This window comes from Electrophorus electricus, chromosome 7 (assembly GCF_041902795.1).
Source record: "Electrophorus electricus isolate QZ-2024a chromosome 7, ASM4190279v1, whole genome shotgun sequence".
NCBI classification, from domain to species: Eukaryota; Metazoa; Chordata; class Actinopteri; order Gymnotiformes; family Gymnotidae; genus Electrophorus; species Electrophorus electricus.
This window is the reverse complement of record NC_137503.1, coordinates 15,117,010-15,141,766: the sequence shown is the minus strand read 5'-3', so window position 1 is coordinate 15,141,766 and position 24,757 is coordinate 15,117,010. Positions and strand designations below refer to the sequence as shown.

The window sequence follows — 24,757 nt, the reverse complement described above, 5'->3', positions numbered from 1 at the left end:
AATAAGGACGCGGCAATTGTCTGTGACTGACGTCTTTTTTGATCTGACTCGAATCCAAAGGTGACACGACTTATTTCCCCAGAGACTGTCGTCCAAAGACTACAGTTAACGTAGCCTGCTGCAAAGCGTCGCGGCTGGATTTAGACAATCCCCTTTTTATTTCCTCCGAGAGGGTGGGTAAATTTCACCCTGCCGGAGAGACTGGGGAGCGCGCGCCGTTGCGTGACCTCATGCACGTGCGGGAAGGTGAGGCTGTATTATTCCGATCTAACATGATTTCGCGAGACAGCGACGGAATCCAAGCGTATGAGTACACAATGTGCGAGGGCTCTGAAGAAATGAAGATTATATGCAGACATTAGCTCAGGAAGTGTTCATTTCGTGTCCACAATAATACACTTAAGCACCGATACTGTACTAGATAACTTCCCCGTCACAATTTCTACACTTACAAGAGAAAGTCTGAAATACAATTTGGGAATCTTGACGAAATATGACATTTAAAAAGGTGCATTTGCACATTTAAAACCAGAACATTTATTGCTTCACCTGAATACTGCATTGAAAGCACACGCATTCAGTATACACAGAAACCTTACAATTATATATGGAGTCACAAAAAGCAGTGAACACAATGCCCTACAAAATCCTACAGAAATGTAAAAATTCTAAATATCAAAACAGTACAGCTGCAGTGGGGGCAGCTAGCTGTTACTGGTGAGACAACCTGGTATAGACACACACACGCGCACACACACACACACACACACACACACACACACACACCTCAAAAATAGTGATTCAAGGAAAATGTTCATAAATTATTAGTCAAAATCAACCAAAAAAAAGTCAAAATGACTCATTTGAAATGTTTCATTAAATATATGTACCTTTTATATTAAACTCTCTCCTTCAGTATAATCTATGGTGTAGCAACAGCGAGAGTAAAAAAATGAGGAACAAAAAGATACAAGGGAGAAACAAGGATGCTGTGTATCTAACACACAGTTGAGACATTCCACATAGATCCATATGCGTCAAGCTGACGGGTGAGAAACAACCCTTTATAACAAACTACATGGAAGGACAAAATAAAACATGGACTTATAACTATGGCTTGCATTTGCTTGGGTTGTCATTTCTTACTCTAGTAAGTGATGGGTCTTTGGAGAAACTGCATAAGCAAGGAGAAGATCTCCACTACTGCCCTGGAGATTGGGTCTATGTAGCTAACCGAACTACTGAAATTCAAAACAGTGATGTTAAGAAGGGTGGGGTTACCCTCCAGAGTCCTTCCACTCCTACAGCCTGCGCAGAAGACATGGAGAAAAAAAAAGGGGGGGAGACGACAGCCTGTCTCTTCTTTGTTTCAACAAAAAGCAATTAGAAGAAAATGCCTGTGAAGTCCAACTGCACTGGAAGGAACTAGAAAGGGGGAAAACAGTGTAGAAAAAGAACCTTGTAGTTTAAAACTTTCAATTTAAAAACTGAAAAAATGTACCCCAGCACAGTGTGTCCATTCGGAGGGGAAAGAGTCGGAGAAGGTAGGAGATGCTGGACCTAAATGGCGCAGGGTGGCGGGGTTGGCGACCACTTTTCGGGCCACTCCCAATTCGTTAGTGTGTTCTTCTCAAGTTGCCACGCGAGCGCACGCTGGTTGCTGTTTGTGCTACGGAGTCCGCGCTCGGCCAGTGCTTAGTCCTGGTCCATGGGCTCCTCTGTGCTCTCCGAGTCTGGATCCCCCGAGTCCACATCGCCCTCTGTAGGCAAGTCGGCACTACTGCAGCTGGGGGGGAGGCCGCCGGCGGTTTCGTTGTTGCTGGCACCGTTCCCTTTGCTACTGGTGCTACTAACTGGCTCACTGGGCTCCTCCCCTTCCCGCAGCTCTGGGCTAGACGCCGGAGCTCTCTGCTCCGATTGGTCCATGTCACTGGGTTCCTCAGCAAAGGGGGCTGAACCGCAGGGCACTTCACGCTCGTCGTGCCCTTCTCGGTCTCCCAACGGTGCACAGTCGGACTGCGTGCTCGAGGGTTCTGGGGAGTAAATGGGGGGGGAGGGAGTGTGAAGTTTGATTTTACACCATTACCACAAGTCCACACAAAGATAGGTGACTGGTCCCTTTTCACAGAAAAAAATACGTTGCTGGACAATTAAAACCAACGACATCTAGAAATAGTTACATGGAGCAAGAAATTGCCTAACAGAAGTGCCAGCAATCAATTCCAACAATGTCTAACAATCAATCCAATGCTCCAGATTAGTCCGACCTCATTCACAAGGTTACGGTCAACCCTGAGTGCTGTGAATACCTTGCTCTTCGCAGGCTGCTGTCGAAGTGGCGGCTGTGCTCTCCACCTCCTCCTTGCACCTGTCGTCCTTGCCCTGCATCATGGACGTCGGTGAATCGGCACCGCCCACGTCTGCCGCGCTACTGGCCATCACCACTCTGGTTGCCTCGCTACATAGCTCGTCCTCGCCGCCTTCTTCGTCATCATCGTCCTCTTCCTCCTCCTCCTCTTCCTCCTCCTCTTTGCCACTGTCCTCACTAAATTTGAGCCTTTTCACCTCGTGATGCTCTTCCTCCATGCCTTCCTCCTCGTCCGTATGCTTGTTCTTGACAGAGCTGCTTAGAGGGACACCAAAGCCAGGCAGGGGTGCTTCGCTGAAAAACCCATAAGGAGTGTTCAACAGTGAGGCAAAGGTACCAGAGCACTCGATATGCATCAAGACCATAAATATACTAAAACGTATCCTTCCGTGATCAACAATTTAATCAATGCTTATTGCATGTCAAAAGAAGCATCCTAAATATGAAGAATGCCTTTTAAACATGCACCATGAAAAATACAAACATTTAACATGAGTCTTAAATCTACTCATCAGTCTAGGTCTGTCTGTTATTTTCCTTTTTTTAAGTTATAAATAAAAACTGTTTAAGTCTTTTTGTGGTTCCCTGAGTAGCTGATGCACAGACAAAGTGTACCTGATGAGTTTGCTGTGGACCGGTGCTGTGCTCAACTCCTTGTTTTCCGTGATGTCTGGCAGGCCATTTGTGGCGAGCGAACTGGATGGGGAGAGCTTGGGTCTGCTTGGCGGCCTGGGGGTGCCTGGCCCATTCACCTTTCTGAAGGGATGGTGTGACAGTGCAATCACAGGAGAGCCACAATGGGTGAGAGCAAGAGAGAAAGCAAGCCCCCCTCCGATGTCCCTCACATACACACTGGGCAAATTTTCTTTACCTGTCAGTGAAGACAGATGCGTTGCCCGGCAACATGACTCCGTTCATTCTGTTGACACCACTGCAGCCATTTTTCCTGAGAAGGTAAGCAAAACGCTGACCAACCTGAGTCACCAGAGGTGTTTGTGAGAGCCCATTAGCTGGGCTGGATAAATGTAACAAGTTAATAAACTGCAACACAGAGGAGCAAGCTGTCACTCACTCTGAAGTAGGATACACACAGCTGACCACCATCACATTCTGGACAGAGAACACAAATGTTGAACACAAGCATCACAACAGCAATGTATAGAAAAATGGGATTTTTGCGTTAATACTGGTACAGTGTAATATATAAAACTTAACCTCTTACACAGAACACCTTGTAAAATGTACTAGTACTTGGCCTAATGGGCACACCAAAAATATACCCGGTCTAGTGAGCTTGTTCACACCTTCTCAACACCTCGGAGGAACTTCTCTGTCCCCGTGTAGTTCCTTTTAGGGTCTGTGAGGAGCTCGCACAAGCGCTGGATAGTGAATGGAATTCTGAATGGAAGATAGAATTCACAGCAATCAGCAGCATGCTCTGACCAACACCAAATGAATAACACCATGTGCTCAAGAGCTAATCTATCAGCAGCAATGCGGCCATCCTGCATGCTATATTCAACAGTCAGTAGATGGCGCAATTGCATGGGGTAAGACTCTCCAAGACTCCCACCACTTGCATATAATGTCAGCTCTCCCAGGCACTAAACACAGCTTCCTACTTTGCACCACGTGATCTTTTACAATCTGTTACTGTTAGGCTACTCACCCGTTGTATCCGTTGACTATCTTCAAAATCCTCTCCTTCATCTCTTCAAATGGAACCGACTCAACATTTGGGTTTGCAGGCCCTCTCTGCTCCGGGGCCGAAGCTCTAAAGTCCTCCATTACTTTCTCCAGTTTGAACAGAAAGTAGCTTTTAAATTGTGACCATGACACCCTATGGTGAAGCAAACACACAGGAAATACATCACAGGCACAAAATGTCATTCTACACTGAGAGAAAGTAGGGTGCTCTCTGGAAGACAAACATTGATTCAATGTAACTTATGTGAAAATGCAAGGTTTCATTTGATGTAGAAATTAACTCCAGTTGTGCTTCTAAGAATGAATCTTTCTCTGTGCCATCTATCAGCTTCAATTTGGACAAACAAAACCCATGTTTTTAATTAAATGAATCCCTTTAGGTTCCTATTCATTAACTTAAAGCATAAGGAAGAGGCAGATAACATTTTAGCTAAGCTATAAACGGTAGTTATATTATTTAGACTGACTTAGCTTAATGACTGGCTCTTTTCACCTTATCAATTGCAAAAGATGAGTCAAATCAATATTTTATTTTTAAGACAAGGACAGAAAGCATGTAATTCTATGTGTGAAAGTCAACAACCACTTCCGTTACAACCATAATAACTACCATATGTCATGAAGGTCAGGCTCTATAGAAATGTTCAAATCCTTGTCCTAGGTTGCAGATATGAACATGCTACGCATCTATGACAGTGTGTCCTTGTTCCACTTGTGGTTCAATGAAGCACATCGACGAATAGTGAGGTACAAAAACGACTTCAAGATAATTCAGTGACAGTCGCTAATAGCAAAGTGAGCCCGAAAGGTTAGTTTTTGCACACTACTTACATAGTTTCACCAGTCTTGGCAACATGGCAGAGAAACTGGTCCAACACGAGAGAGACTTCTTTTTTCCCTTTCTTCTCGAAATCTGAAGACAACACGGAAAGTAACACTGTAGTTCATAAATGCATTCTTTTGTCAATAATTGAATACCTTGGTTTACACTTTCGTTAGAATAAATTAGTTATTCTAGTTTTAAACTGTAGAAAATGTCGGTATTTCTTATCATCGTGCTACTCAAAGCAAAAAGTTGTCCTTCACTGGCAGGATCTCGACGTCTAGTCAACAAAGATTGAGGAACGATCATCAGGCTTAAGTTAGCAAGCATCATTTCAACGCATGAAACAAAAACGAACCTGCAGCTGGCTAATATCTGTGATTTGACAACACTGTTAGTTATCTAGCTAATTTAAAACCACATCAATTATTAGTTATATTAATTGCAATATACTGGGTTAAGCAGGCTAGACAATAGGTAGGGTAACAGTTCGAATTTTGCCTGCTAGCCATTTAGATAGCGGTTAGATAGATAGGTTAGCTAGTAAAGCTAACTACATTCGTTACCTAAGCGGCTACCTACGCAACTGGCTAATTAGCTAGCCAGCTAGCTACCTACCTACCTACCTTAGAGGACTTGCTTTAAGCTTTAGAAATGTGTTAGCCAGACCGCTAACCGCAAGGTAGCTTTGCTGTCTAAATCTACTAGGCGAAAGCTCATTAGCACCAGCTAGCTAGCTATTAATATCGCAAACTAAGGTTCGTTGTCAAGAAACTACAAAGCAACAGATCGAATCTTAATTGCTCGCTAGATAACATCTCCAAAAAAAGCAAGGAACACTTTAGGTAGCAAAACATAATGACTAAGCTAACTGGCTAAGTTAACTTGCTACGTTAACGAGCTAGCTCGCTAAACAGAGAACACCTCTCCCCGTACGGCCACTTGTGCTCTATCTTGACACAGTACTCATCAATGCTCTACTCAATGCAACACTCACAGAAACTACCAAAAATAAACGTTTATAACCTTTCAAAGCCTCTAGAAGAGTGTCGATCTCCATGTTTGTGAGGTTTGTTCTTAGTAATCCACCAGGAAACGCAGTGTTGATGGCTGCTGTTGAGATAAGAGGAAAAAGAGGAAAAGGAAAATATTTCAATATGGCGTTGGTGACGTCACTGCCCTAGACCGGCTGGTGCTGCTGTGGTTGGATCTGGGCTGCGTAAATGCATTTGGACCGTCGAGGGGAGGACGGATTGTCCTGTTACAACAATCGAACAATACTTGCCTCCTTAATAGGGTCTTTGAACGTAATTCTCTTGTTGTACCCCTAAATGGTGATTTCCCTCCCTCAGAGAAATCACATCATATTAATTATTCATCCTGTCCTCACACGACCAGCTTTCAAAGGTGGTGGTCTTTTGCATAACACACATAAACGTATTATACGCTTTAATTTTATGTATTCATTTATTAGGTTTCTGACATGCATGGACACAGCTCTGTGTAAGATGATAGCGAGATAAACATATTCATCTCAGAAACACACACAAGAATATAAACCATGTGCAAGTCTCAGAGACAACCCTTATAACATAGTTTGTATATACCACCTGTTTTTAGGTTGAACTGTTCAAATTCACCTAAAGAGAGATGACACTGGAAACCAGTCAGACATAATAAAAAGCACATTGTGCCAATGTATCAAATTATTTACACTTGTTCCACAGTTCATCAAATTAAAAAAAAGACCATATCAATATATATGCTCTCTCTCATATATATATATATATATATATATCTCTGAGATATATATATGAAAATACAATTCAAAGTAAAAAAAATCAGAAGATATGTAGCAAAACTGAGGCCATGATGTATGATGATATCTGTGATATCAAAGGCTTTGAATATGGTTTGTGGATGGCATGACATTGTCAGGGTCAAATGTTAAATTAACAGAAGAACAGACAGAAGTGCACATTAAAATGTGCATTTGTAGAGGTTATTTTTGTTCAATACTGTCAAAAAAGAGAAAGATAAAAGGTGTATACATGGTATCTGTACCTTAAGGTGGTCTTGTGAACACATGCTATTCAAATTGTGAGTTTGTTGCCAGGGATTTTGATTAGGTATATTTATGTCGGGAGTGTCAGTCTCCAGTTCAGCAGGGCCACTGCTGTTGCAAATTTTGACTCTTGAAAGTACGCGAATATAAAGCACTGGGTTGATCAGATGTGGTAAAGATGTGGTAAACCTTCCAGTATGAGAGATTAACCCCATTTTGTAAAGGCTCAAAAAAATAAAAAAATAAAAAAATCTAACACAAACATTTGTTTTTCTCAGGAACACTCTACAATGTTTAGATGCAACACATCTGAGTGCAATAGAATACAAATTTGAGTGCAATAGAAATTTGTATTCACCTCTCCTGACAGGTCATCTTGTCCTTAATTGAATTTAGGGTAAACAGTTATCCCCAATTTTTCATAATATCCTCAGTCAAATAGTTCCTCTGAAAATGCAATGTGTGCAAACTGGTGCTTTCTCTATTGTGTAGCACAAAAAATATATTTGTTGTTCATGCCACTTAATATAAACATTCTGCTGAATTCAAATAACACCATTCAACCACAAGGTCAAAATAATTATTTAGGAGAACATTCCTGCCCTGACCCAGTTTCAAACACGTGGAGTGTCGTTTCTTTGCTCATCCACCAAGGCCAGCTAAGCAGTACAATCCATTGGAGATCAACTTCATAGTCAAGCTGCCAGTTATCCAGTAATAACCATGGCCTAAAACCAAGTCTATCCAAGGAGCGCTGCATCTCATCCTCTCCAGACAGACGATGATGTTCTGGAGACCATATACTAAAAGTTCTTGGCATTGCACATGTTCCAAAAACAAATAGAAAACACAGAGAGACACCCATTGGTAGAGAATGAGCACTTCTCCTTGTCATTATTACATTAGTACACTGTTACTAAAGCAGCTCAGCGGTGCTGTCTGTGTGGTGGCCCAATGTGGCGGATTACTTTTTGTTCAAACACGGCCTTCATGGTCTTTTCGATCTGCTTGAGAAACACCTGAGGAATTCTACCACACAACGTGTTGACCGTATCCAAGAATTTGGTCTGGAGAGGATAGAACAAGGACTGGAACATGTTCTCCCCAAAAGGATACTGAAAAACAAGAAGGCAAAATGCTGTGAGAAACATGCTCAGTTTGGAATAACAATGGAGCTTACATTCACGAACACCTCATGATTCCAAATTCATATAGACTTCTGAACAGCAGAGGGGGCATGTAACACCGTTAGACAAATGGTTTTCTGCTGGGGAGATGGCTTTTTGATATGGAAGTCTTTAAGAACAGACTGGAGGAGAATATAAAATGCAATAATGCAATGCAGCTGTTGTTCCAGCACAGTAAAACTTCATAGCATTTCCTTCCAAGTCGTGAGAGGGGAAGACAAAGTGAAGTCCACCATCACAAGAGCTTTGCAGACAAAATCGAGGCTTTTTAAAAACATACTTAGTCCTCAGACCTTTCTAGCTGCAGATAATCGCAGCTACCTGTCACTTCATATGTGTCAAGGATCGTATGACAACAAACCATGGCAATACACTGAGATCACCTGTGATGATGTTCCTCAGTCCCAATACAGGAGATCCAAATTGCCCACAGTACAGTTAAGGAATTTTTAACCCACCCGATGGAGCTCATTAAATGCCACTCCTACCTCAGAAGCCAAGTCGGCTGCACAGGCACAGTGGGTAAAACTTAACGGGGCAGTACTAGAGGTACTAGTGATGAGTGGGAAAGTGTAATGCTGCCATAAAGGGGGATGGTGTATACCGGTGTATACACACGCTGTGTGACATATTATTTCTTCACAGAATAGCTAACGAGATGACTCACTTCATGTATTGCATCATACACCACTTTGAAGGCGGGTTGCTTATCATCATGGTAAACGCCGCGGTTGCCATGGAGAATGGACACACCCTCTTCCTCCGCCCCCTTGCAGTTGCTGCCATACATGCAGTGATCGGGCCTGTAATTCCACTGGCATGGAAATATGTACAGGCATTCTGTGGATTGGGGGGGGGGAGAGGAGAGACAAGCGCTTTAGGTATTTAACAACAAAACACCATCCAAATGAGAAAAAAAAAAAGAGACAAAACTGTTCAATATATTTGTATAGCATGTTTTCTGAGCTTGTTTCACACATCCATTTCACACGCTCTTGAATGCCTGCTGCTTCGTTGTTTGCAAACCTCCCCCCCTCCTGCGATGTTCCATTACAGTTGTGAGACAAACACAATCTGCGCCAAGTCTCCATCACAGCCACAGGGCCTTAATCCTCACACCTGGCTCTGTGTTTGCCACCTCCACCTGGGGCTGGGAAAGTGTTTACCTGCGAACGCAGCACTGCTCTACCTGCCGAATTGAGAGCGTTCTACTGCAGGAGCTACTTCTAGGGGGTTCAGTGAGAAAGAGAGCTGGCAGCTGGATATCGATTTTCTGACATGGGTGGATCGGATGAGGTGAGCATTGGTGGGTCCCTGTAAATTTCACTGCAAGCTGCTTCAGATTAAAAGGATGGAGTTTGAGGATGCTTTAGTTTAAAGTTTGTTGTTCTGGGATGTTTTAAAAGGTTGTAGTTCTGGGCTGCTTTCATTTAAAGGATGGAATTTGGGCTACATCAGTTTAAAAGGATACAGTTCTGAGAATGTGACACACATACAATGGGATTTTCATGTAATAATCTCCACATTCAATGAGAAACAGATGTTAATATTTGATCCACTAATGAAGAACCTAATCTAATTCAACTAAATAGGGTTAATTATAATCTCCATTTGTAGAAAATGTGCCAATATTGCCATTTATAATCTGCACAAATGAATGTCAAGTTAATGTACTAATCAAAACCTTACTAAACATGTGTAAAGATACCTGGGTTGTAGTGGAAAATAATGTTGAGGAGGTCCTGATCCCCCCATGTGATGTGGTTCTTGTATTTCTGGTAGAGCGGGTGAAGCAAGTCCTCCCAGGACAGACCACTGGCTATCATGCTGTTCTGTAAAATCAAGAGTGGCAGGTTATTTTCCTCAACAGCAAGTCTGCCGGCTTGATTTCAGACATCTGTCCATAGAGAGATGGCAGCATTTTTTTCCCCCTTTCTTCTCAAGAGAAGTTTCCTATTTAATTTTTTTTTGATAGGGTATTTTGAAAAAGTGCCTTGGCTTGAAATTACAACTGTTTATGGGCTTCAGAAATATGCTAATTCGACCTCGCTACGCCCACACAGGCACACGGGTGAGCGCACACATCCCCCACACCCACTTCAGAGTGCAATCAGCAGACTTCAATCAGCAGAGGCTCTTAAAGGCTCCGCAAGGCGCTGGTTAAAAGGGTTCACGTGTAGGTTGAAGTCTCAAGGACACGTGAGGGCTGAAGTCTCTGCCAATTGTTAAAGGAAATGAACAAATTATGTACACAACACCCGCTCCTGCTAAAGGTTTCATGAAAAAGAACAGGAAAAATAAGGCATTTGTCATGCAACAATTCCCTTATACTGGAGAAATTACATTACCCTCACCCTTATCTAAATGACTACAATTACTACAATCACAGCTACAAAGTAGTGTGTCTCATTACTGTAAACACTGGCACAGAATAGAAAAGCTAGAAATTCTGTCTGGAGAGGGGCAAAGAATCAATAATGCCCACCAGTTTAATCTGGTTATTATACTAATTCATACATGCAACACATTAACTCAAAATTAGGTATATACAAATTTCTTAAGAGGTCCATGAGTTCAATTACTAAGTGCTTTGAAAATACATCAACAAATTGAGCCTACACTGCCATTACACTCATTTTCTCTACTTCTGTTTGCAACACTTGACAAGAAGGTAAAGTACTTTTCGAATTTTGGAAGAGACGTCCATGCATTTCCCAACCTCAGGCATTTGCGGAGTTGATTCACTAAAAGCCTTCTGGATATTAAAAGGCCTACACCCTGCATATCTTTACCTGCCAAAGAGAGAGAGATATCGAGATCTACTAACCACATTTTGCTTTTGTGGAAACCTGGACAATGTCAGCTATCCCAAGATGCCCAGTAAATTAGACCGATATAGTCTACGGCAACACAGTCAGAAAACTCAGTCAGTTTTTAATACTTCCCATCTATCTCCTCTCTGACATCTTTCTCACCTCAAGAGAGCGATAAAATTCAGGGAACAGGAGAGGTGTAAGAAAATGGCTGTTGTATTTCATGCTAAGGAAAGGAGCATGCATCAAGGCATCAGTACTCCAGAGTGGCACTTACGCCTTTAATAGCTTGTAATAAAAAATTAAGATCTCAAGGTATAATGTGCAAGGAAAGTACAAAGGTAGGGAAATAGGGAAAGCTCACTGGGGTGGGGGACACAGACACCCAGCACAGGAATAACTGGAATGCTATGAAATTTAATGGACCACCTCCTGATAATTGCCTAGTTTAACCTCCAGTTAACCACTATCCTCACTTAACCTGGAAAGCGACGATTCCAGTGTTGGAATAAGGATTTGCCTAATTCATTCCAATCAACTAACAGCCAAATTAAGTAAGGAGTTCAATCAAGAAGCTCACCTTGAACAGAGTGCTCCGGATCCGCGTGAGGTTCATCAGCATGACCCCTGAGTTGACACCAGTGACCCCGTAGAAAGGGTGCCTCGCAAAACGACTGTACCAGCCGATTTTGGGGATCTCGTGTTCGGGGGCCATGGCTGCCAACTGAGTGCCATTGAAAGCCTTCAGGAATGCCCAGATGTCGTCCATAGGCCGCAGAAAGAGCACGTCCGTGTCCACGTACAGCAACGAGTCCACATCTTTCAGGATCACCTGGGCGACCGGGAAGTAACCCTCACGATCAACACGGCGGGAAAAAGGTGAAGCGGAAAACTCGGGTGGGGGTCCTTACCGGAAGGAAGAGCCTCTGGGCAGCACATGGCTTGAAGAGCCTCTTCCACTCCTCGGCGTTCCCCACCGAGAAGGTGATGGGGTACAGAGTGTACTGGAACTTGGAGGACAGCGGTGCTGGCCACTGGCTCAGCTGAGGGAGGAAGTGCACACAGTCAGGAGGAAACATCCAGCCAGCCGTGCTGCGAGTAGCACACCACAGCCTTGGAGAGCCATTTCTCCATGGCTTTAGGAGTGATAATCTCATCAAAGTTAAACCAGACAAGGTGCTGCTTGGAGTGGGACTGAGTAAAAGGGTGACAGTGTAGATTTATGATTCCATGCGTAATATTAAGATGTAAGAAGTAACTTGCTAATGGGTTCTCGCCGATTCTGTACTCTTGTGCTATATAAAATAGTTAAAATCAGTGTTATCTAAACAAAGTTATTGACCAAGTCATTTAGTATTTCACTATACTAATAAAAAGCAAATTAAACATCACTCTAGCTTGTTGCAAAAAAGTCAAATAAATGTACTGCATGAAGACAATATAGTGAAAAAATGGCATCATCTTCCGAATAATTCACCGGGAACCCCTTGTGTTACGCAGTGCTTATGTAAAAGAGGGTCACAACATGCACAAATCAATGGGCATTGTATGATCAATCAAACTAAACCAGCAGGTGTGCATCATTTACTGTCAGAGTAAAAAAGGAGCTATGAAGATCAGATGGATTTTTGTCTGCCAACAAACACACTGAATTAAATCCACAGCAGGAGAGTCCTTCCAATTACCTCAGCACTGGGAAATGTTAAAACCTGCATTAATCTGGCTTGATCTGGAGCTTGTTGCATTTGACCTATAATGGATTCCTTTCAGCCCCCTTCAAAGCTTCATGCTGTTGGCATTCTGTTCCCCCTTCTGTGGCTGTTTACGGGGCACGCAGTTCAGTCAATGCAACGCTGCTACCAAAGATGCCTGCTCCGCTAGCAAAGCGGATCACTTTCCCGCAAAGAGCGCCCCCAAGCCCCCCCCCCCCCCCCGTTAACCGTTGTTAAATGATTAGGTTTGAGGGAGAGGCAGAAGCCAGCTGCCAAGACACCCATAAGGGGAAGGGATCAAAGCGTGATGGGTGGGAGGCGAAGGCAGTTACCTCCCCCTGCAAGAGCGGTGCGTAGCACAGGCCAAGGCATTGGAGAGCCAACGCTCGAGGGCGACCGCAGAGGCGTTCATGTGGCAAACAGAAGAACTTCAGTGGTGTGGGAACTGCCATTGGAGGCCTCTGCATAACAGTCGCGGTTCTAGTAAGTCTTAACTACATCTGCACTCTGGAGGCTAAAGAAGCTCTCACAGCATGCATAGTTTGGAGTATTCTTGCCAACTGTGGCTGAACAACAACCAAAGTGACCTTGCAAAAAAAGCTAGAACTGTGTATCTGGAGCATCTGGCCTGTGTTGGGAGCACCACATTCTACTGAGGGGAACTGAAGTTAGACGTAACATACGGCCTGATGCTCGGATAACAGAGCTGAAGCCACATGAAACATTAGAATAAGCAAGAACAGAAATGACCCAGTTATACTTTTCTTGATAACTCTGTGTTCCGTCATCCCAGACATACAAAGGTATCCACACCAAGGGCAAACAAAGACTGCAAAAAAATGAGGCATGAAACTGCATTTAATCCCTTAAAATGTAGAGCAAAAAACAAACAATCAACCTCCAACACCGCATCACTTAAATGGAGAAGGATTAGACCGTGGCCACTGCCCTGAACTCTTACCCCTTTCTCAAAGTGTCCAGTCAGGTCCTGCTCTGCAAAGATGTGAAACTTGATCTTCTTGATGCTGAAGAGCAGCGCTGACTTCACCATTGTAAGCGTTTCATCCAGGCGGTTACCGCAGGCGACCACAGCGAGGTGCATCGGGTCCTCTGCTCGGGTAAACTTCGAATCTGACCGCCCCAGCTCGCTCTTTTGCCTGGAGGAATCAAATCAAGTTTAGAAAGGTCACTGGAGTCCCAGCCCACATTTCAAGGCGTTTGTCTGAAGACTGAAAGATGCCGTTCCAAATCAGTATGGCACAGACGACGCATCTGTTAGAGGTTAGCAGAGCAAACCATAAAAGACTAGAACAACATACCAAGATGCAGGGGCTGTGGAGTACACCATAAGAATACCACTATAGGAGAACTGACTTTACAATGTGAAGTACCATCCCCTACATAGATTAGTTTATATCTTTAAATAAATCTGTTTTATTTGATTTATGCCATTCGTGTTTCTCCAGAACCGTGAAAAACGCAAGAAGTGGCCAAAAACACCCTTGCTCTCGGTGGACGTCAAACATGGATATGCAAGGCAGAAAAACAAACAAAAGCTAGGTGTGTTGGGAGTTCTTTAGTTCCCACTGAGATACATGACTCCAATCCAATAAATGAGCCTGAAATTTTACCCAACTCCATCATTTAAGACCTTCTACACCAAAATAACCAGAACTGAAGAAAGCTGCTTTCAACAACTACATGCTGTCCAAACTAAAGAACGCTTCCTTCCTTGTTTTGACTTCTGTAAAACCACCTCAGACTAGTCTTTGTAATGCATCGAGAAGGGAGAACACAGGCGGTCCTAAAGGTTGCTTCTCTTACACGCACACAAAGAAAGCGGTCAACAACTCAACTGTGGTTTCAAGAAAAACTGCAACGATTGCAGACGAAATATGTCAGGGTCATGGCTCTCCACCCCTCTCAGTAGGTCCTACATCCGAGGCAAAATCGGCTACCCGCACAGCGGATGGAGGGAACTACAACAGAATTTAAATTGACCCCGGAGAACCAGCGGGGAAAGAAGAGGCGCATGCTTCTTCATGTAGGACAAATCACTGTCTGCAGCGAAGACACATATGTCTTGTGATTTATCACATACATGTGTAGGTTTTTTTTTTTGTGTGTGTGTGGGCGTTTGTGGTTTTTGGTCCTTCTTCCATGGTTCACATTAAAGACTGTAGCACCCAGGGGTAGTGAGCTCTCCAGTGCTGCAACAAGAGCTACGGCTGGGACACAGTCCTCCATTTATCCAGGGATTTAGTTAAAAGAAACAAAATCGTGCAGCCTGAGGAGTATGTAGCCTTTCAGAGAGAGAAAGAGAGAGAGAGAGAGGGCGGGGGAGGGGATATAGAGAGGGGGAGGGGATATAGAGAGGGGGAGAGATATAGAGAGAGAGAGGGGAGTAGGGAATACACATCAAAGGGCTTCAATGGAGGAGTGGTTAAGCAAAAAAAAAATACCCTTGCTCTCATGGAAAGTCAAACGTGGACCTTGCCACGGAAGGCAAAAAAAAGAAAAGAAAAAAAAAGAGGAAACGCTGTGGTGATTGGAGGTGAGCGGGACCATCTTCAGCCACACTTTGTCTTCTGCCCGACTGAGACACATTCGTGCACCACACATTTGGCGAGAAGACGAGACTGAGGGTGGGCGGTTGCCTCCACTTTGAAGGCTTGAATTTCTTTAACAAAACACCTCACATATTTACATCGGGATACATTACAGGAAGTAGGCCAATGCTCTGACAGTGTTTAAAGCTTAAGCAACTATTTTCTATTTTAAAAATATTTTATAACAGTAAGATTACATTTTTCAATCATACATAAAGAAATAGATTTGGGAAAGGGGGAATTACATTTTGGGTCTGCAAGGGAGCACTATATCAGAGACCCGGGCTCTTCAAAAAGACACATTTTAAAAAATCTCTCTGCACTATAAGATAAAAGCTAACCTTTTAAAACTAAAATCAGCCTCAGAATGACTAACAGTCTTCCAGTATATGTGCAATCTTTTACAGGCATCAAGAAAATGCCCTGTCCTGGCTTAGACGCACTGGTGCGTGTATTAAAAATAAATAAATAAATAAAATAAAATAAAATCCCAAATGCACATTTGGACTGTAACCTTTGTTTTTGGACTATGCCCAGCTGAACTACTGCCTACTAATTCACCACTGCATTAAACCTTAACTGCCATCATCTACCTGGACTCATCAGAACTTTACTGAGAATGCATGTCATCAGGTAAATTTGCCAGTTTCTTAACCACCCATTACAGTTCAGTAGCCTTTTAGTATTCATTCAAAATGGCATTCATACAGATGTCCTGCCTATGAATATGTTAAAAACACACACAACTTCAAGTTTCAAGACCCAACAACTCTAGGCAAATGTTACTTACGCTGGACATCCAACAGTACTCTATTCTAAACATGTCCATAAAAAGGGCCTTGTCAACTCAAAGCTGTTCTCTCTCTTTCAACAGCTCCCAGGAGCACAGTCTTCACAGGCACTGAGCTCAACACTGGCAGCACTGATGAAACATTTCTGTGCTGATTCGACACATATGGAAACATTTGGCTTTGAAAGCGTCAAAAAAAGGCCGTCTGTTATTAAACGGCCTGTTCCTACAACAGGTACTAGACAGCCAATACCCATCCTTCATGAGCCTTTGTAGCCTAATAAATCGAACACCTTTAACAAAAGTTGCTCTCCTTTCTTTAACGAGACAAAATATTTCTTAAATGGAGAAATACTTAAAAGAACAAAGACCAAAAACTCTCAAGCTGTAGCGTAGCCTTGAACTTAAATATATCGGGAAAGGGAGCACCAAGAGAAATCCATCAAAGTGTACTCAAATTAGAAAACAAGCACTTTCCACTCCGTATGAAAATCCTCCTGCCTGTCCGTGTATGGGAATAGGGCCAGGGCTTTTCAGCATGCTTTTCACTGCACATTGTCTTGTACGACCAACTGATTTAGGACTCTCCCCCCCCCCAGCTTCCCAACCCCCTCCCCATCCCACGAACTTAGCTTCACCTGCCAAACAGCTGCTTTTTTCGTGCCACACTTGGCTCTAAACCCTGCTGTAAAGGCTACAAAGGCTAACAGCTCGAAAGATTCCGCTTGGCTTTTCTTGGCTGATGGGGACTGGAATGGGCAGAGTAACAAGTGATCAGGGGGCTCAGGGTGAGCAAGGAGATTTCTGGAGTTTTGCAGAGAGAGAGAGAGAGAGAGAGAGAGAGAGAGAGAGAGAGAGAGAGAGAGAGAGAGAGAGAGAGAGAGAGAGAGAGAGAGAGACTCTAAGTCTTCCCAGATGACATGTTTACAGCCCTATGTAATGTGCCTAACATGGAGCAGTACAATTGCCTCTAGGCACAAAACATAACTGGGTTCCAGCTGACAGCAAAAGGTTTTTTGTTTAAATGTTTTTAAATGATTCATCAGCAACCATTAGGTCTGGTCGGTATGTGGACTGAGGAGTGGCCCCAACACACTGTAATGTTCGTGACGGTATCGCCAAGCGCTGTGCTGCACTCCATAATGAAGCATAACAAACTTGATCATGCAGTTGCCTTTTATAGAGATGATTCATGAACTGTAGCTTTCAGGTGTTGTGCATCTGTGTGCAGTACAGTCTGTGCACATGTATGCTTGTGCCCGTGAAACATGCACAGGAAGCATATAGTGAGTGCAAGACTATGTTGCATCTACCTACTTATGGTGTGGAGAGACCAGTTGAAGGAGCAGGGTAGTCTGGCCTCAAGAGCAGGATTAAACCAGATCTCCCATTTTATCAAACCTAATCCATCAGGGACACTCTGAAGCCTTTCCAAAGCAAACTCACTCCCAGCACTTTGGAGGGCATAACTAAACTGATAAGAACTAGAGGCCTTCTGTGTAGGCTATAGGTAGAACCACCAATCAGATCCTGGATTAAAGCCCAATTGCGACTGAGTCTGCAGCTGTCACAGTGATTGGTGGCTCTACCTATAGGCCATTTTAAGATGCATCTAAAACTCAGGGAAGGGAGCACCTTAGCTAACAGACGAACAAATACTTTGACAAAGGTTCAGGCTGAAATGTGCCTTTTTAAAAGACAGATGTGTGCAATTTTATCCATTCTTCCCCTTCAGTCTACCCAGTCCAAAAACACAACTGAGCTGTTTAGACACTACCATGAGCAAGTGCAAACGTTTTCTACAGGAACTTCTGACGGCACCTGAGTCACTCGAAAAAGCTGCCCGAGAGCAGTCGTGAGCCGTTTGTCGCCTCACACACTCTCTCTGTCTCTCTCTAACAGGCTGACATATCACTTGTTTGTCTGTGTTGCCCCAGCAAGGCAGGAAGTCTGTCCGAGGGAGGGCAAGCATAAAAAGAAGAAAAAAAGTGTTAGTGTTAAACAGACTAAAATCAAACAAAAGGCCACATACATAATCTTTCTCCTACACTTCTCTTTTGTGCTCAGACTCCTCTCATCCTACCCGCATGTTTTAATGTGCCCGTGGCACCATATCCTTATTCCAGCTGTGGCCTCGACTAGCTATCAGAAAAAAAACTAGGCACTGGTGTCATGATTATGAGAGACCAAACAAAGATAGAAATAACTGATGATGTGTGCTCTTTAATCAAAGAGTAAGATGTTGTGATGGAATATCAGGGGGCTGCACATATGTACGATATGATTCGCACACATGATCGCTATATAGATTATAACAATTAACAAAAGATGAGGAAAAAAAAGGCAACGATTCGTACGTTTTTAATCTGGTGAAGCCAACAACTACTTTTCATAGTCCACCGTATGATAAAAAAAGACGCTGACATAACAGATAAAGCTATTCCATAAGAAACTGTCTCAAGGGCTCGTGCTTACTCACTCAGGCCAAACAACCCATCTCTGATTTGGCCTTTCCTCGTTTAGCCCGCGGGAGAGAGCTAATTATTCTCAAGGTGACTGCAGGTCAGCCCTGATATGAACGCAACTTTGATGAACATTCGGCGCGCGTTAAGGTTAGAACTGGCTTTTGGGGGTCACGGTCCCGTCTGCTCCAGCTTTGCCGCGTGTTGATGCCACGAGACAAGAATTAATGCTTGCAGCTTTGTTTGATGACGGACATTTCGTTAACGATACAGCACAGTCTATACCGTGCATGGGGACACTGCTTCTTAATTGCACTGCTGTACCCAAATGCATTTTGATTTTAGTCACACATCAGATTAGGAGGAAATGCAACATGTACAATGCCTAAACTGCCTGTTTTGACAAAAAGATTTTCGGAGATTCGGTGTTTTTCTCTTCTTTTAATAGACATTAAAATCACATGATGACTAGTGTTTTGTTACATTTGGAGCGATTGACCTGCTTATCAAAGCGACCCACACTTCAGGCATTAAACGTCCTTAACACTCGAGAATGAAACTGGTCTCTCGATTTTGCCAAGGAGAGATCTGCTCCGACCATGATAAGAATGGGTAGCTATAGCTATCAACTTTAAGGAGGGGGAAGAAAAACGCATGGAAATAGATATTAAAACTCTCTACTTCTACAGCGATACAGAGTATTAAACCAAATATAGATGCAATTGGCTTGGGTTCGTATCGTCACTGTTAATGCATTTGGTGAGACGGTCTACTAGCCTTGGAACGGAACCATCAAGTGAGTAATGATGTGAGAATTTCCTACCTAAGCTTTGCGCTGACATTGCCTCCTCTGTTGGTTATTTTTGGTTCTTTTCGATTTGGACGGACTTGTTTTTGAGGCTCTTTGCGGGATTGTTTTGCTACATTCTCTGAGGCAATTTTTCCGATTCCTGACGAAGGTGGAAAATGTTTGTCCTTCTCAACTTCTTTTATCGGTGGCTCGTCTGTGGCATTCCCCCCAAAAAAGTACAAAAGTAGAAAAACTCCGAAACATATCGCAATAACCACAATTTTGCAATGAAGTCTCATTGTGGAAAAGTGTTCTGTATTCTCGACATTGCATCGACGTGTCCCGTTATAGTTTTAAATAAGCAAATAAAATGTATTTCGACAGCATTGCTGTATTACTTCTGTTGTATTGTGAAGAAGGCTACTCTCTGGCTCAGCTTAGCGCCGAGATGATCCACGTAAATTACTCTCTGGAGGAGGGGCTTTTCCTTACCGTAATGCTGAAAAGCCCATGCTCCATTTTTTTTAGGAATTGCAATAAATTCAGTTACTTTGCAATTCTTAATCATATCGCTAGCTAGCTACCAGACAACTGCGTATAGTTGCAGTGTCTCAGTTGAAGAACAAACCCATTCACCAAAACGGATTACTGTAACATTTCTAGAATTTGCTGTACTTGCCAATTTACAGCAAGATAGAACTCCCAGCCAGACATTGTTATTCTTAGATATACTGGCATCCACGATCAATTCCGAGAATGTTTTAGCCCTGATTTAGCGATATTTTTAGCGTGGCTTGTTAGCTATCAAATTATATCAAACTCTGATAGCAAGTAACCCCACCCTACCTATTTTAAGTATTACGGTAGGAGCATGAACGCCGTGTAAAGCAGGAACCAGAGCACGTGGTCTTGTTGTGTAGCTACCACGCGTAAGACGTGGTTAGCTAACTAAATGGGATATCAAGGTACGTTTAGCATGAAATTGGTTAGTAAAGTAACAGCCTGTTTGTTCCTGGCAGTATTAATGTATTTCTCCCACAAAACTCCATGCTTATTAAGCGGTGCAAATGGAATCGTTTCCAGGGGTTAGCTAACGCTACAGCTAATGCAGCAAAGAATAAGATTATTACCGAAATACATTGACTGTTTAGTTAGTTAGCTAGCTATATTGTCGGTCTTTAGGGTTGCATATTGTTGATAATTTAGCTAGCTATCTGATTAACTACGGTTGCATTATATTCACCAATATTGGGGTTAGCAAGCTAAGTTTGTAATTTGAGCTAGCTAGTTAGCTAACTGTAAATGCTTCTTTACTGAGTTAATTGTGCCAAATTATAAAGTTGATTAGTTAGCTAGCTAGTTACTACTATAGCCGTGGAATATAACTAACCCTAGCGTTTTTTCCGTTAGCCCTTGCCATCCTACTAGACGTGAGCCACAATGTAAATATTGCACATATAGGTTAGCGACAGCAGTGACACTGAACGGCGACCGTGTAAATTCATGATAAAACAGACGCACCTAGTTAGCTAGGTATTGCAGTGGACTTAGTTTGTGTAATCATTTAACGCAATTCTCAAAAAACTTGTACTTTGCATAGTTTGTGAGAGATTATAAATAATTTCGCTAACTGAAGTTTCCAGTGCGTGAGCGAGAGCATATATGTGTGTCAGGAACTTGACGGTTTGGGGATAACTACAGTGTTTGAGGCCAGCAGTTAATTACCATATGACGTGGGTAAAAATGAGCTATTGCTGGATTGTGCAGAATCTGTAATAGCCTACTACAGGGTTTTCACAGACATCTGTCACAGATGTAGTGTATGTTAACTCAGTCTGTGCGGCTCGCCACATGGACTTCATTTTGGCTCTGCGCCACCTTGCAGCGCCTGAACCAAGCCATTATGAACAGTGAATACCTAGTACGGTTGTACTGTTGGAGCAAGTTGGAGCAAAAACAGACCATCTGGTGAGCTCAAAGGATTGTGCTGAGAAACCGTGATATATGGGTAGGAACAAGGCCCCAGTAATGTTGCAGTATCCACCCGCAGTACATGGAAAGAGAGTGAATTTTCCCGTTTTTGTTTGTTTATTTTTATCATACATAAATTCAGCTTTTATTGCTAGTAGTGGGGAAAAATCATTTTATGATCATATTTGAAGCTGTCCTCAACCTACCCGTCCCCCACTTGTCTTGCATTAACTGTAAACCATTTTCCATTCTGAGCATCTTGTGATAGTTATGACTCATGTGTTGCATTTTTTGCCTAGTAAATCAAAATGGCCAGACTGTTAATAACCCAATACCTTGCTGGGGCAAAGTTTTAAAGTTATCATAGTTTCACTGGTCTATCCATCCCTTGTCTTTCATATCCAGAAATGCAAGCTGGGGGAGAGGGGTGGGATTAGGAGCCTTTGAGAGAGCCTATATAAAGCAAGTTTGGATTAGTGGTTGTACTTGCGATAGCTCATCAGAGCAAGGAAGTTAAGGATTTTTTTCCTGTCTTCAGATGTGCAGAAACAGGAGATTTAACAACTTGAATGAGTCACAGGGCTTATGTTCTTAAGCACATATACATTTGTGGTCAAGAGTTGAGACTGATAAATTTTGGTTTTAAAAAGTTTATTGCCTCAGTTTTTTTTTTATCCTTTTGTCAGCTGTTTAAATGGTATAGTGAAGTGCAATTATGAGCATTTTGTAATATATCCAGTTTAAGCAAAGATGTAATATTTACAATGATGACCCTTATTTTTTAGGACTTCTGCAATTCGCCTTGGCATGCTGGATATCCACTTCTGGGCAAAATCTTGACTGATGGTAACCCGTTCTTGCCTAATCAGTGCTTGGAGTTGATCACAGTTTCTGTGTTTTTGTCCAACCTCCTTTTTAGGATTGACCACAGGCTCTCAATGGGATTTATATCTGGTGAGTTTTCCAGACATGGACCCAAAATTCCACTGTTTTGTTCACCGAGCCACTTGGTTATAACTTTTGCCTTGTGACATGGTGCTCCATCATGCTGGAAAAAGCATTGTTCATCACCAAATTTATCCTGGATCATTGGGAGAAGTTGCTTTTGGAGGATGTTTTGATACCATTCCTTATTCATGGCAGTATTCTTAGGAAAAATTGAGCAAACCCACACCCTTGGATGAGAAGCAACCCCATACACAAATTGTCTCCGGATGCCTCACTGTCGGCATGACATAGGACTCATGGTAGCACTCACCTTTTCTTCTCCGGACAATCATTTGTCCGGATGTCCCAAACAGTCTGAACGGGGCTTCATCAAAGAAAATAACTTTACCCCAGTCCTCTGCAGTCCACTCCCTGTACGTTCTGCAGAATGTCGGTCTGTCCTTGATGTTTTTCTTGGAGAGAAGTGGCTTTATTGTTACCCTTCTTGACACCAAAGCATCCTCCACAAACCTTCGCCTCACTGTACGTGCTGATGCACTCACGCCTGCCTTCTGCCATTCCCTAGCAAGCTCTGCACTGGTGGTGGACCCAATCCCATAGATGCATCCTCTAGGAGATGGCACTTTCTTGGGTGCCCTGAATCCTTCTTCAGTGCAATTGAACCTCTCTCCTTGATGTTCTTGGTGATTTGATAAATGGTTGATTTAGGTGCTTTCTTACAAGCAGCAATGTCCTTGCCTGTGAAGCCCTTTTGATGCAGTGCAATGATGACTGCACATGTTTTTTGCTTGGAGGTAACCATGGTTAACAGAAGAAAACTTCAAGCACCACCATCTTTTTTAAAGCAGTCAGTCTGCTCTTCTGATCAGCATGATAGAGTGATACAAGTTGCTTTGTCCTTGTTAACACTTTCAACTGAGTTAACAAGATCACTGAAATGAAGTTAGCAGACCATTTTGTGGCTGAAATGCAGTGACTGGAATGCAGTAATTTTTGTGGTTCAGTTCATTTTCATGGCAAGGAATGACTTTGCAATTAATTGCAATTTATCTGATCATGCTTCACAATCTAGAGTTAATGCAAATTATTACCATAACTGAAGCAGCAAACTTTGTGAAACCCAAAATTTGTGCTAGTCTCAACTTTTGGCTGTATATTTCAAACCTGCTAATTGTGTATCAAGGTAATACTTATAGTTTAGTTATAATAAAAGACAATGTTGCTAGTTAATTTAGAATTCTAGTCACAGCAAGCCTCAATATTGCACTGCTATGTTTCACCTCAGCGCATGAAGCTAAAATAACAAGGACCTCAAGTGAGATGCTGCAGTGAACAGTTAGTGTTAGCTACTGCAAAAATTAATTAATTGGAACCATGAACCGATAGATCAGTAATTCTCTTCACTCGAATCCTTGTTTGATGTTTCATGTAGCTTAATAGCAGTATAACATATTCAGTATTAGTAATAGACATGGCCTACAAGTTCTCTCTCTACTGTAAACATGACATTAATTTATTGTTTTAATAATGGTCATTAATATTTCTCAAATCTAGGCCTGTTTTGCCCAGCCATTGTAGTGACCCGCTGGTAGCAGCTGTGGAGGTCCATACCCAACTGCAGTATAATCTTCCTGACCGTTATGATCTTCCTTACATAAAGTAGTGGTGCGTGGAGTTTGAAATGGCATCTGTTGCCTCCCCCCCCCTCATATTGCCCTCCAATCCAAGTAAAGCATTATTGTACTTTGAGTGCAATGACCACAAGGTGGTGCTACAAACTGAATTAACCCCACGAAGCGGCGTCATGCGTGCATCTTGAAGTATTTTTGGTTCAGATGTAGAGACAGCCTATGGCAGTTTAGATCCTAAGTTATCCCCCTCCTTTCTTTCACCTCTTGTAATAACCATGTTCGGTGGCAGGATCATTTATCCTTGACTGCAATCAATATAGAAATCAATGGGAATTCCAGTGAACAAGACATTACCTTGGCCTTCTTAATTAAGCTGTAACGAAGCGTTCTCTTTCAGCCGTTTGACTGCGGGACTGCTCCGGACAGTATGATAACGCCCGCATTCGAGTTGAGTCAAGACTCTGACTACCTCACACTGGTTATCCGCGTCCCCTACACCAGAACATCCGAATTTGATATCTGCATTGACGGAAGTGACTTCAAGTTTTACGCCAAACCTTATTTTCTCAGGTCAGTGACTTTATGGACGACTTTTTCTTGAGGCACATTTTACCAAAGGGAATGAATGATATTGCTGTTAAAGAGCAGAGAGCAGTCAGTTATAGTTTGTTACATATGCTAGAATAAATCCAGACCAGAATCATGCGCATCTTGATTCCTTGTCCTTATAGGTTGAATTTGCCTGGAAGAATAGTGCAGGATGGACGAGAAAAGGCCTCCTTTGACATTGATAAAGGTAAAACCCTGCTCTCTGTTTGGGCTTCTAACCTGCTGTAGTGCTAGTGGGGTTAGTGGGGTTGGTAGTGTTAGCAGTTGCTTTG

General features: G+C 42.7%; 3 protein-coding genes and 1 long non-coding RNA gene across 11 annotated transcripts in view; 2 read left to right on the top strand and 2 right to left on the bottom strand.

Moving 5' to 3' along the window:
- Positions 1-513: 513 nt before the first annotated feature.
- ppp4r2b (protein phosphatase 4, regulatory subunit 2b) lies at positions 514-6,106 on the bottom strand. The gene is made up of 9 exons (XM_026999684.3): positions 5,925-6,106; positions 4,907-4,988; positions 4,038-4,208; positions 3,673-3,766; positions 3,441-3,478; positions 3,240-3,314; positions 2,984-3,124; positions 2,310-2,662; positions 514-2,033 (listed from the first exon to the last, which is right to left on the bottom strand). Exons 1-9 carry the CDS (start codon positions 5,956-5,958, stop codon positions 1,696-1,698), a joined length of 1,326 nt encoding a protein of 441 aa, XP_026855485.2. The 5' UTR covers positions 5,959-6,106; the 3' UTR covers positions 514-1,695.
- Positions 6,107-6,346: 240 nt separating this feature from the next.
- gxylt2 (glucoside xylosyltransferase 2) lies at positions 6,347-19,766 on the bottom strand. Its single transcript, XM_035524769.2, has 7 exons — positions 19,360-19,766; positions 13,637-13,832; positions 11,875-12,006; positions 11,544-11,795; positions 9,859-9,982; positions 8,818-8,990; positions 6,347-8,078 (listed from the first exon to the last, which is right to left on the bottom strand). Exons 1-7 carry the CDS (start codon positions 19,623-19,625, stop codon positions 7,890-7,892), a joined length of 1,332 nt encoding a protein of 443 aa, XP_035380662.1. The 5' UTR covers positions 19,626-19,766; the 3' UTR covers positions 6,347-7,889.
- LOC113570965 (uncharacterized) lies at positions 15,131-16,893 on the top strand. The gene is made up of 4 exons (XR_003409942.3): positions 15,131-15,229; positions 15,692-15,729; positions 15,822-15,917; positions 16,159-16,893. It is a non-coding gene; the product is annotated as an uncharacterized LOC113570965 (long non-coding RNA).
- shq1 (SHQ1, H/ACA ribonucleoprotein assembly factor) overlaps positions 19,214-24,757 on the top strand; it is a 27,652-nt gene continuing 22,108 nt past the window's right edge. For 3 of the 8 annotated variants that reach the window (XM_081716880.1, XM_081716879.1, XM_026999674.3), the window contains exons 1-3: positions 22,083-22,143; positions 24,274-24,446; positions 24,608-24,672. In XM_081716880.1, coding sequence (XP_081573006.1) covers positions 22,141-22,143; positions 24,274-24,446; positions 24,608-24,672 — 241 coding nt within the window. In that variant the 5' untranslated portion in view covers positions 22,083-22,140. Of the gene's footprint in view, positions 19,333-20,198; positions 20,292-20,319; positions 21,295-22,082; positions 22,144-22,229; positions 22,252-24,273; positions 24,447-24,607; positions 24,673-24,757 lie in introns of those variants that run through there. The other 5 variants (XM_081716876.1, XM_026999675.3, XM_026999676.3 and 2 more) reach the window with 5 other exon arrangements.

What these genes read in the sequence shown, in the direction of transcription:
- gxylt2 (XM_035524769.2), bottom strand. Translation starts at nt 19,625, where the DNA reads ATGAGACTTCATTGCAAAATTGTGGTTATTGCGATATGTTTCGGAGTT. An exon ending in CTGGACACTTTGAGAAAGGG is followed by an intron (nt 12,007 to 13,636) that starts GTAAGAGTTCAG and finishes TTCCTCCCTCAG; the next exon opens with CTGAGCCAGTGGCCAGCACC. An exon ending in CCCAGAGGCTCTTCCTTCCG is followed by an intron (nt 11,796 to 11,874) that starts GTAAGGACCCCC and finishes CCGGTCGCCCAG; the next exon opens with GTGATCCTGAAAGATGTGGA.
- ppp4r2b (XM_026999684.3), bottom strand. Translation starts at nt 5,958, where the DNA reads ATGGAGATCGACACTCTTCTAGAGGCTTTGAAAG. An exon ending in TGTGTGTATCCTACTTCAGA is followed by an intron (nt 3,315 to 3,440) that starts GTGAGTGACAGC and finishes TTACCTTCTCAG; the next exon opens with GAAAAATGGCTGCAGTGGTG. An exon ending in GCATCTGTCTTCACTGACAG is followed by an intron (nt 3,125 to 3,239) that starts GTAAAGAAAATT and finishes CCATCCCTTCAG; the next exon opens with AAAGGTGAATGGGCCAGGCA.